This window comes from Natrix helvetica, assembly GCF_964273705.1.
Source record: "Natrix helvetica genome assembly, chromosome: 2".
Lineage (NCBI taxonomy): Eukaryota > Metazoa > Chordata > Lepidosauria > Squamata > Natricidae > Natrix > Natrix helvetica.
The window spans coordinates 214,523,453-214,536,700 of NC_138552.1; the positions used below are offsets into that span (position 1 = coordinate 214,523,453).

At 38.0% G+C, this 13,248-nt stretch overlaps 1 protein-coding gene across 1 annotated transcript in view; it reads right to left on the bottom strand.

Moving 5' to 3' along the window:
• Nucleotides 1–13,248, bottom strand: part of LOC309387437 (cAMP and cAMP-inhibited cGMP 3',5'-cyclic phosphodiesterase 10A-like) — a 174,222-nt gene that overhangs the window by 53,310 nt on the left and 107,664 nt on the right. The window contains exons 13-14 of the mRNA XM_081943914.1: nucleotides 11,961–12,147; nucleotides 1,816–1,958 (exon numbers count right to left, since the gene is read on the bottom strand). Of these exons, the coding sequence (XP_081800040.1) occupies nucleotides 1,816–1,958; nucleotides 11,961–12,147 (330 nt within the window). The remainder of the gene's footprint in view (nucleotides 1–1,815; nucleotides 1,959–11,960; nucleotides 12,148–13,248) is intronic.

The following is a 13,248-nucleotide window of genomic DNA, read 5'->3' on the forward strand; positions in this document are numbered from 1 at the left end:
GGATGAAGAAGTCCACTTCCATCAGGCACATTATCACTGTGCCTTGGGTCCAATTAAATATATGTAGGTGCCCTGTTTATTGAAAGAATGATTCAAAAATAAAGCCTATTTAAACATATTTCTAAATTCCTTGGCTGAATAGAGAAGAATGTATTCTTTACAACACATAAAGAATTAAAGTACCATCTACTAGGTAAAGGTTCCCCTTGCATATATGTGCTAGTTGTTCCTGGCTCTAAGGGCAGTAGTCATCTCCATTTCAAAGCCAAAGAGCCAGCTGTGTCCGAAGGTGTCTCCTCATGTGGTCGGCATGACTAAATGCCAAAGGCACTGTTACCTTCCCACCAAAGGTGGTTCCTATTTTTCTACTTGCATTTTTACATGCTTTCAAACTGCTAGGTTGGCGGAAGCTGGGACAAGTAACGAGCGCTCACTCCATTACATGGCGCTAAGGATTTGAACTGCTGAACTGCCAACCTTTCTAATTGACAAGCTCAGCATCTTAGCCACTGAGCCACCGTGTCCCTCTAACTATCTACTACCCACAAGGAAAACTCATTATGGAGTATCCCAATAAAAAATTGTAAAGAAAATTTTGAAAAAGAAAAACAAAAATTGCATTAAAGTATGATGAATACATATTTAGAAATCAGAATATTTAATTAGAATAAATTATGGTAATAATAATGAATAATTATAATAAATCATTATCTTGATTACAATGAATAATCAAGAAAACAATTATCAAACAAGTTAATCCAGAGTTTTTAGTTAAAGTGCAAATACTTTTTTTCTTTGAAGAAGTCTTTAATGTGGGAAAGGTGGAAAGAAAGAAAATGAACTCAGTTACAGTAGTAATGTATGCGTTGTCTGAAATCCAGAAGGACAAAGTTGGAGACAGATCATCCTGGACAATGTCTATCTAGATGGCCATTAAGGATTGACACTGACTTGATTACTCATAATCAATTATAATAAAATATACTTTCGATTATAACAAATGTGTACCATATTTAGAGGTAACAAATAGTAAATATGTCATAAACAATGTAAAATGAAATAATGTAATCCAAACATTCCACATTAAATTTTATCTTGCTATTCAGTTATATTTTGTAATCTCAATATCCATAACCTCACATTAAGGATCAGCACGATAGAGCTGCCAATTGTGTGGATACTGTTTATCCCTGCATTGTTCTTGTGTAGAGCAGATGTTCTATTCCCATTGCCTGAACTTAATAATAATACCCGGGTGCATTAGAAACATAATAATGTGCAGCAGAGATCTGAAATCAGCTGTTCTATTTACACAAATGATTAACATATCACGGTTATTATGGAACCATGGGATATTCCCAGCATATCTGAGCATTTTCATATTTATCAGGACATACACTTGAGGCATTATCTGCCAATCATAACAATAATCAGCGAAGTACTTATCAACAGTTTCCTTGCCATTTACGTCCTAGTGAGATACAGACTTAAAGGAAATTTCAATACTGAAGAAGAAGCTAGACAGGTGAAACTGATATTTATAGAATATTTCAACCCATTTGAAATAATAATAGGGCAATTATGTGTCTGTGTTGTGTGTGTGTTCATGTGTGAGAAGGAATAGTCCTTAGGAAAAGATTTGAGGAAAGGATTAAATTGCCCCACAATGATCCAATCTCCTTCCCTAATTGATTGCAGCTATCTATTACAAGACATCCACATTAAAATATTTGGGCCTTTAACAATAACATCGACTACATTCACAATATTTATCAAGGTTTACTTCAATGTCAATAATATACTATAAAAACATACAGTTCAATGTCTCTGCAGAGTTGTGATGGCAGTTTACAATCCATTAGATTTTTCCACTCTTCTGCTGTACAAACACTGTGATATGAAAGCTTCTCCATTGTTACCCGATATATACATTCTGAATGGTGAATTCTGTGATACATCTGCAATAATGGTTTAATGAAAGTAATTTGTATTTTCCCCTTATTTGAACAAAATTCCTTAAGGCTTTCAAACTAAAAAAGTTATTCTTGTTAGTTACACCTATCCAAACATGCAATCTCTGAAAAGCAATCAGACATAATTTAACAGGAAATAGTTTATTTTATTTTTCTTCCCTTTCACAGCCTCCTGGGCTGCTTCATCTTGGTGGAGACATGCTCCTAACAGGGATGACTAAATGATCCCATGAGTATATACCAAAGGTATATAATTCCAGCATGGTCAACCAAGGTGTTAAGATCTTCTCAGCTGCCCAGCCAAAACAAATAGGCACCATTGGAGACCTGCAATATAGGAAGATGTTGGAAGTGGATGATCAATTAATGAGAATTGCCAAGGGACCATTTCATACCACATAGGAAAAGGCATTGTAAACCACTCCATTATTCTCCCAATAAAGTCACATGAATAGAAAATATAAAGTGACTGAAGTGTTAGTAGATAGACCTCTGGTTGGATAATATTCAACATGTTACTGAGAAAGAGCTTAGGATATTTCATGATTATGACATGGCTAGATTAAAGCCTGTGGGAGCCTAGTACTTGATGTTACCATGAAGGAAAATAAAAACTGAAATTGTAAAGCAAATTTATAATGGATTCATGGAATGCAACAAGCATGAACAATGGAAAAGGTCAACACAGTGAAAGATTAAATGAATCAATAATTCCTGGACATACTAGGTATCACCAAATTGAAGTGGACATAAATTGGATCCATTCAGTCAGAAGGTCATACTGTTCATCATTCAATAGACAATATCAAAGAAGGAATGGCACTGCTTTTATAGTCAGGAAAGATGTAGCATAAAAAGGGCGTAGAATAGGAAGGACACATTAGGAAGAATACTTGGCTATAATACAATCAATGACCAAATAATAATTAGACTTTATGTCACGATGTTAAAAAGTTTGCTAGGCATGAACTGACATTCAAGAGTTAAACTAAGAAAGCTTTATTGCGCAGGTCATAAAACAAAATGTTATCTGAAAGTGATTTATTGCGCATGCGTCACACATTCCAAATTTTCTTCTTCTTTGTTCGGCTGCCAGCTTGGCAGACGTAGCTTTCATTATCAAAATGTAACCAATTAGTTATTTCTGTTTCATTTACTTTTATTATCTTATTATTAAAGTTTGTTTATTAATTAGAATACTTTTACAGACTTTTATTTTTCTCAATATCTCAAAAGATATGTGGAAGGGAATCAGCCACGGTCCATTGATCTCAGATATCAGGCGTTTTTTCCCCTGACAACTTGGTATGCAGAGGTTGGTCGACAACTTACCAGCTGAGATGGCTACAATTTATGGCTGTATTTTCCCTTCACGCTATCTAAAGATAACCGACTACGCTAATTAGCAATGTCGGAGAAAAAGAAAAAAGAAGAAAAATGGAAAGAGCTTCTTCTGACAAGGAGGCCCCCTCGGACACAGAGAAGCAAGATCAAAACGTGCTTCAGGAACAACAAATTCCTTCAGGTGCCGAGCCAGATGTGGGGGAAGGAGCTACAGGACGCGACATCCACGAAACGAGGTCAGTGGTTCCTCCTTCTAAAATATCTCCAGGAGATTATGAATTTTTGGGGACCAAGCCAAAACTTCCCACTCTGCCAGAGCCACTCCATTCCCAGACCCTCGCAGATTATCAAGATACAATTAATGAACGGCAAAAGTCTAAACGGCAACTGCCGGCAGAGAAAAAATCCTCCCACGCAGAAAGCAAAGTTTATGAAATCTTCCCAGATGATGAGGAAGAAATGCAAAGCTATCTATATCGATTAAAGCTTTTTGAAAAATATACTAGGGAGGCGAGAGAATGCTTTAACGAAATGAAGAGAAGTAGGAGGAGCTCCCCCACTCCCAAAATGTCTGAGGACACCATCTTTTCTTCAAAACAACAGCCTAAGACACACCCCACAGAGAAGTTCTTAGGTCAATCAGAACAAAGAGATATGTACACGTCACCGAGGTCACGTGATCCCTTTGAGCCCATTGAACTTCCGGCCATGTATAGAGGGCTGCAGCCAAGAAGTGAAGCTGCACTGCCATCTGCTGGCGGAGAAAAATTATTAGAGCAAAAGATGATTCAGTTTCATCAAAGCTCTAGAGATTTACCTATGAGTCCTTTAGAAGCCAAACCTTTGCCTCCAAAGGTTAAGTCTTCAACACCTGGTGGTGCCGAATCCTCCCTAGATGGAAAAAGGCAAAGCCAAAGGCGAATTCGAGGAAGCCAATTTGATGTTGCCACGCAAAGGCCAATGATGCAAACCCAGCATCCCCTGGTTCAACAACCAGCTTTGCAACCAGATCAACAAATTGTTCCAATGCATATTCCTCAGCAGGTATTCACAGTCACCCCCTTGACTGGTGAGTCCAAATTAAAGGAGTCAGGAGAGAATTATAAAGCCTGGGTCAGGGAAATTGCGCTCTTGCTTCGAAGAGAAGGCACACATTGCATGATTTTTAATCCTCCTCCTCCACCGTGGACACCTGCGATAAGAGACTTGGAAAATAGAGCAATCACGACTTTGCTCATGTCAATGGAAATTGAGATCCAGGGTATCTTTCCACCTGATGCAACTGCCCAAGAAATTTGGGCTATTTTGGAAGATTGCTACAGGCCCGTTTCAATTGAATCTTCATGTTTGCTCATGTCTGAGTTCCATGGTTCGAAGTTGAAACCTGGTGAACGAATTGGTGGACATTTGACCAAACTGAAAAGAATGACTAGTGAATTGAGAGAAAATGGCCATGTAATCGATGATATCCAAATGATTAGCATTATCATTAACTCATTGAATTATGAATGGAAAGATGCTGTTGCAAAGATTAACTACATGCCTATTGCTCAATGCACAGTTAACCACGTTTGCAGACTTTTAGTGGAAGACGAAGCTATCAGGTTAGCTACACCACATCTGCAACGACCTCCAGCGTCGAAGGCTCCAGCCAGACGTCCCTTCCGAGGAAGAGGCTACGCTCCAAGGATGCCAAAATGCTACACCTGCAACCGTGTGGGACATGACACCCGGGATTGTCCCCAGCGAGTTCCAGCTCCCGCCACGTACCAGCCCAGAGGAACAGATTCCAGAGGCAGAGGTAGAGGCAGAAGACAAGGCCGTCGTGGTCCAAGGCGTGATTCACAAGCTCCACTTGTGACACTGGCCATAACCAACGTTCCACAACCTGATCCAAAGTTCGACAGACGTCTTTTGTGGACTTTAGATAGTGGAGCAGCTGTGCACGTTACCCACAGAAGGGAACTTTTCACAGAGATGGGCGAACCAGAGCCCGAGTATCGAGAACTGTATTCCTTCACCAACCACACTTGCAAGGTTATGGGAAAAGGAACTGTTTACATTGAACAGCTCGATACACACATCCCTGACGTTTATTACATACCTTCAGCAACCAGTAATTTGCTTAGTCAAAGTCACTTGTCTAGAGATTTAAAGTTCCAGGTTCACCACCTCGAAAAAGCAAGTTACTTAGTTAAAGATGGAGATATTGTTGCTGAAACCATGCTGATTGGTGGTGTTTATTACTTAAAGCCAAAGCCTAAAGGGCAAGCACAGGCAAGTATGCAAACTCCAAAAAGGCACAACGCAGACCCAGAGAGAGTTGTCCCAGAGAGAGAAAACATTACTGTGCCAAAGGCTCCTAAAGCCAACAAACAGACAAAACAAAAACGGGTTGCTCAAAGCAAGCCTGAGGGGCCTCATGAAACTGTTAATGTTGAGAATTCACTAACTGGTAAACCTTTGCATTCCAGGTGTATTCACAAGTGGCACAGAAGATTGGGGCATGCCAGTTTCCGTGTTCTTAGAAAGATGCCAGAGTTCGCAAAAGGTTTGGATCTAAAGGGGTGTAAGGTATTTTTGGATTGTGCGGTTTGCAAAAAGGCTAAATTCAAGGCGGCTGCAATTCCCAAACACGCTACACGCCTGTCAACACGCATTTTTGATTTGGTACACACTGACATAGTGGGTCCTTTCCCACCAACACTTGGTGGCAGAAAGTATTTTTTAACAATTGTAGATAATCATTCTAGATATGGATTTGTATATCCTATGAGAGAGAAATCTGAGACCTTTCAGATCTTTAAAGACTTTGCAGCGTTTGTTTCTACACAATACCAAGTTCACATCGCCAGAATCCAGAGTGACCGTGGTGCAGAATTCATGTCTCAGCGTTTCCAGGACTGGATGCGTAAGAATGGAATTCTTCATCAGACATCTGCTCCATATACACCGGCTCATAACGGAGTCGTAGAAAGAAGACAAGGGGTTCTACAAACCATGATGCGTTGTCTTCTAGAAGATGCCAATCTCAGTAACGCATACTGGGGTGAAGCAATCAAATATGCAAATTACATTGTCAACCGTACTTGGAGCAGTGTAATCAATCAAACACCTTTCTACATGCTGTATGGCTACAAGCCTGATCTCAAGAACCTCCACATTTTTGGTTCATATGCTATGGTGAACACTCCTATAACTCAAGGACCAAAGAGACTGAGATTTATGGGTATTGATGATAATTCAAAATGGTACAAATTCATTGATACTAAACATGTGATTGTCATTTCACAATCTGCTAATTTTGAGGAAGACATTGACTGGTCCAGGATTCATTCCAATGATCCTGAAGTTTATTTTCCTAGAGATGGTGTTCCAGATGCCACGCAGCCTGATGATAATTCACAGGCAGATATTCCTTCTACCAGTTCTTCACAACCTGATGTTCCGTCTTCGCAAGCCGCGGATGCTGATGCTAGCGACGAACGTGAGGACGAGGATGATGATGAAGAAGAAGAAGAAGAAGACTGGTCTGTTGCTCCTAGACGCTCCAAGAGGGTCACAAAAGGAATCCCTCCACAACGTTATTCATGGCAACTGACAAAGTCACCATTACCTTTGATTTGCAACGTTACTCTTCCTCCAGAGACATTCACACAAATCAAACAGCTTCCTGATTCAGAACAAGACAAGTGGTATGATGCAATGCAGGATGAAATGGACAGTTTAAAGAAACTTAATGTATTCACACCTGCAAAACCTCCAGCAAACAAGAAAGTCATTGGCACCCGATGGGTCTACAGAATCAAGAAGAAACCGAATGGTGAGTCTTTATACAAAGCCAAACTTGTAGCTCAGGGTTTCGCTCAACGTTATCCTGAGGACTACACAAACACTTACTCACCAACAGTCAGAACTGAAAGTGTAAAAATTGCCTTAACCACTGCAAGTATTCTTGGTTTAGAAGTTTTCCAATTTGATGTGGACACAGCTTATCTACATGCAGACCTAGATGAAGAGATCTACGTGAGAAGCCCTCCAGGATTCCGAAAGCAAGAAGGGGATACCTGGTTCCTGAACAAAAGTCTTTATGGTCTGAAACAGTCAGGTTTAATGTGGTATTTATGTCTTTCTGACAAACTAAATTCAATGGGCTTTATTAAGTCCGAAACTGATGAATGCGTGTTCACAAAAAGATCTAACAATGCATATGAGATAATTCTTGTTTATGTTGATGATATTGTTTATATTGGTCCAAATAAGAAAATGAGTGAGATTTTTGATAAAAGTTTGCAGAGATACTTCACACTAAAATCTTTAGGATACATTAGCACTTACTTAGGTATTCAAATTGAAAAGACACAGAAGGGGTTTAGTCTTTCACAAGAAGAGAAAATTGACCACATTCTACATCATTGCAACATGAAAGATGCTAGCACAACAAAGACACCCATGCAAACAGATTTTCACAACTTAACACATGAACCAAGTCCTGAGTTCGAGGATCAAACACTTTATCGTTCAGTCATTGGTTCACTATTATATATTAGTAGTTGGACCAGACCTGACATAGCACTTAGTGTTAATCTTTTATCACGACACGTAGGTAAGGCAACACAATTTCATTGGTCATGAATTAAGAAGTTATTGAAATACCTAAAACACACTAAACACATGAAGTTATTGCTAGAACCAACACACGCTGATCAACCAAAGTTGATTTGTTTTGCTGATTCCGACTGGGCGAGCGACAAGAAGTCACGCAAAAGCACTTCTGGTTACATGATGTTCCTAAATGGTTGTCCTGTTTACTGGCAAGTGAGAAAACAGAGTTTTGTTTCATGTTCATCTACTGAAGCTGAATATGCTTGTGTTTCAGATGCTTGTAATTCTCTAACGTGGTTTGATGCTTTGAGCACAGATATCTGGACACGTCCGATTCGACCAATCACCGTGATGGAAGATAATGTATCTGTGGTTTATATTTCTGAGTCACATTTTACAGGTTCTAGGTCCAGACACATTGACATTCGTTATCAAAACACAAAGCAATTAGTTAAGCAAGGTTTTGTAAAATTGCAATATGTTTCTACACATGATCAAATCGCAGACATGCTTAACAAACCACTTGCCGCAAATCAACATGAGTATCTGCGAAAGAAGATGTGCCTTAATTGATGATTTGATGACGTCAGCCCAGACTAGCAAAAGAAGGGGTGTCACGATGTTAAAAAGTTTGCTAGGCATGAACTGACATTCAAGAGTTAAACTAAGAAAGCTTTATTGCGCAGGTCATAAAACAAAATGTTATCTGAAAGTGATTTATTGCGCATGCGTCACACATTCCAAATTTTCTTCTTCTTTGTTCGGCTGCCAGCTTGGCAGACGTAGCTTTCATTATCAAAATATAACCAATTAGTTATTTCTGTTTCATTTACTTTTATTATCTTATTATTAAAGTTTGTTTATTAATTAGAATACTTTTAAAGACTTTTATTTTTCTCAATATCTCAAAAGATATGCGGAAGGGAATCAGCCACGGTCCATTGATCTCAGATATCAGGCGTTTTTTCCCCTGACACTTTATAGGCAGTTAATATAATTATTGTCCAAGTTTATGCTCCAACCACTAATGCAAAAGAAGAAAATATTGATTTTTTTACAGTTAAAAGTCAATCTGAAGCCAATAGAATATAAAAGCAAGATGTGCTATTTGTGATTGAAGACTGCAGCATCAAAGTTGGAAATATTGCAGAGAAAATTATGGCCTAGAAACATGAAATGAAGTAGGGTATGATTTACCAATTTCTGTTAATCCAATGATTTCTTAATTTCTAGTTGTAACAACATAGTCTTCCAGCAACCAAAAGATTACCAGAATGGAGGACACAGAAATCAAATTGACGGTATTATTGGTACAAGGTGATGGAAGAGCTCAATTATTGCAAAGAAATAGCTAAGGGATGATTGTGGAACAGATTATGTGCAAAGTGCAAACCAAACTAAAGCAGAGGAACAAAGCCAAACAGTTTTTGCAATATGATCTTGACCATCAACCCCACATTTGCATGAAGATCATCAGGAATTAGTGTGAAGTCCTGGATCTCATTTATAGGAATGTACTAGTGGAATGAAATCAAAATGTTGCTAAAAAGCATTAGAAAAGAAAGAAAGCTGAATGTCAGATCAAATGATGGAAATTGCAAAGAAGAAATCATAGCCAAGTAAGGCAAACATCTGAGAAAGGAACTTTACAAAGAGATTACAACATTAATTGATATACAAAAAGATGTAAATGTACAGATAGTAGCTGAAGAAAATCAGACAAAGATGAAAGGTGCATCCTGACATTAAATTAAAACCCAAGAAAGTAGTGAAGATAGTCCCAAATTATAAGAATCTGTAAAACTAGAAGATAGCATTAGATCAACATTCTGTTATTACCAGTCTGAATCAATAGAATACCTGCAGAAATATGGCAAGACTAAAAGGAAAATCTGAAAACTTCTAACCAAAGTATATCAGTGAATCTGTCCAGCAGATGGGAAGACATGAGTTTACTTAGGAGGCTTAACAGAGTATGCAAAGTATCATAAAATATTATTAATTTTCCATGACTGTAAAATAATGCATCCAATTCAGACTGCCTTTTAGGGCCAACTATTAACAGTAAATGAAGCAATGGTTAAGAAAGAAATATGCTGTAGTCTATGCTGGAGGTTGAATACTGTATATTTGAATACTGTATATTTGAATACTGTATATTTGAAAAGTGGTTGCAGGAATTGGATGTGTCTAGTTTAATGAAAAGAAGGGCTTGGGTTGATAGCAATGTTGCAAAATCTAAGGGGCTGCTGCAAAGAAGAGGGGGTCAACTTATTCTCCAAAACACCAGAAAGCAAGATGAGACAAAATGGATGGAAACTGATAAAGGAGAAAGCAGAATTTCCTGATAGTTAGAACAATTAATCAGTGGAATGACTTGCTTCCAGAAGTTGTGGGTTTCCAACACTAGAGATTTTTAAGAAGAGATTGGACCCCTATTTGTCTGAAATGGTATAGGATATCCTGCTAGAGCACAAGCTTGGATTAGAAGACCTCCAAAGTCCCTTCCAATTCTGTAATTCTATTTTTCTGTACAGATAGCCCTTGACTAACAACTTTGTTTTGTGACCATTAGAAATTACAAAGCACTGAAAAAAGTGACATGACCATTCTTCACACATACAACTGTTGCAACATTTCCAAGATCATGTGATAAAAATTCAGAAATTTGGCAATTGACTAATATTTATGACGATTGCAGTCATGTGGTCATGTGATCACCTTTTGGAACCTTCTGACAAACAAAGTCAATGGGGAAGCTAGATTCACTTAACTGTGTTACTAACTTAACTGCAGTGATTCACTCAACTGTGGCAAGAAAAGTCATAAAATGGGGCAAAACTCACTTAACAACTCTTTCTCTTATCAACAGAAATTTTGGGGTCAAAATTTGTTGTAAGTCGAGGACTTTCTGCACACCAACACTTAGTAGGGTAGTTATGAAGGCCTTGAAAAAGATATTAAAATATTAAGAAGCTGGAATGTCTTCATCTACAAAGATCAGAATTGGGCATTTCCCTGTGACTTCTCTATGAAGTTGGACTTGGAGAATGTAGGATATAAGGAGGACTGCTGTTTTTGAACTTTGGTTTGGAGAAGACTCCTGAGAAAACTATGGATAGTCAAAAATAGACAAACAAATGGGTAATTGAAAAAAATCAACCCAGAGTTCCCACTTGAGGCACAAATAATCAAAATCAAATTATCATACTTTGTGTACTTTATGTGAAAACCTAACTCCCCATAGAAGTCTATGATGGTTAAGAGATGGAAGGAAAGAGAAGAGAATGATAATCAACAAGATGGAAGGATTCTATTAAAGCAATGATGGGTGCACTGTTGGAAGACCTGTGAGACCACCTACTGCCACCAGTAGCCTCCCACCGTCCAGTACAATCCCAGAGTTGGCCTCCCCAGGATGCCGTCGGCCAGACAGTGTTGGCTGGTGACCCCCAGGGGGAGAGCCTTCTCTGTGGGAGCGCCTTCCCTCTGGAATGAGCTGCCCCCTGAGCTTTGCATAATCCCTGACCTCTGGTCCTTCCGACGCGCCCTAAAAAGTTGGCTTTTCCAGCAAGCCGGCCTGGCCTGTTAATTTTAACTTATTTTAAATGTATTGTCTTTTAAATTTGGTTTTTTTTTGGGGGGGGGGATATGGATTTAATTTCTTTTTTAACTTTTGCGATGTGTGTTTTTTTAATGTTGTACGCCGCCCTGAGTCCTTTTGGAGAAGGGCGGCATATAAATCCAAACAAACAAACAAACAAACAAACAAACAAGGTTTGAGGTAAATCATCCTGGAAAAAAATGATTGATAACTAAGAGTCAACACTATCTCATTGGCAATTCATCATTATCCTCATCAAAGAAATAAAATTGTTTAAATATTTTAAATCAAGAACTTAATACAAACAATTTCACAACATCAGAATCAGTTTAGTGCTTGTAATCACCCTTGTAATAATTATTAGTGGTCCATATATTATATTCAAAATAATGTTATTTTGGTTCACCTTGTTATTTTTCTAGAACAAAACTTACATTAGCACAGTGTAATGCCAAAGCACAAAAGACCGCAAACATTTTAAAATTGTTCTCATCGGTTTTAGAAAAGGCACTTCCAGTTAGTTTGTTCACCATCTGCACAACACCTATGACACTTCCTCGACTCACAATAGGCATACATAAAATGTTCCTTGTTGTATAGCCTGTGTAGAGATCTACCTCCCTAGAAAATAGAAATGGAGAAAAGAATAAGAAAAGGAACCAGTCATAGTAAGGCATTCATTTTATTAACAATAGTACTGAACATTTTCTATAGTGAGTAATCCAATGTCCCCTTGGGAAGTCACATAGATGTTTCTGTGCAGTCAACCTTCCTTCACAAAAGGAAGGTTGACCTTAGAGGCCAGCGTAAATCTTTATCACCAGTTGCTACTCCAGTGGATCTAACACCCCACTCCTTACTTTTCACCATAATATCTCTTTTCAAAAGTCAGTAAAGGAGGCTAGCCCTGGTAGCAATATTTTCTCAGTTGTAGGAAAATAAAGATAATTGAAAAAAACATGTGAAGGAAACAAAAAACCACCATTTCATAACTCATGTTTGTTAGGATTCCTCTGTTCCTATTCAAACTACTTCATATACAGTATATCACAGAAGTGAGTACACTCCCTCACATTTTGTAAATATTTAAGTATATCTTTTCATGTGATAACACTGAAGAAGTGGCACTTGGCTACAATGTAAAGTAGTGAGTATACAGCTTGTTTAACTGTAAATGTGCTGTCCCCTCAAAATAACGCAACACAAAGCCATTAATGTCTAAACTGCTGGCAACAAAAATGTGAGGGGTGTACTCACTCCTTGATTTGTTAAAATACACACAACAATCTTACAAAGTCAACAGCATTGTTTGTGTACTTCAAACAGGGGTTAAAGTGGAGACAATATCTAAAATCACTCTGACTTTATTACCAGCTTTGATTTGATCCAGAAATATTCTAATGTATACTTCACCACAGAAATTTTCCAATTAATAAATAATTCCAATAGTGTATGGGTTATACATATTAAGTTGTCCCTGACGCTTAGGGATGCAGCTGATGTGAAGAAGTTTTTGGGAAAAATAATAATATAACTCATTAAGTCAAAGCAGAGGTGTAAATAAGTGCTTTATCCTAATGAGAAACTGCATTCTATGCAGTTTTATGAATTTATTAGACATGCAACATGCATATGACAAATTGACAAGCTTAAGCAGATATTAATTGTAGTATACCTCAAGATTTCAAAGCCTATGATTTAACCACCTCATTAACTATATAT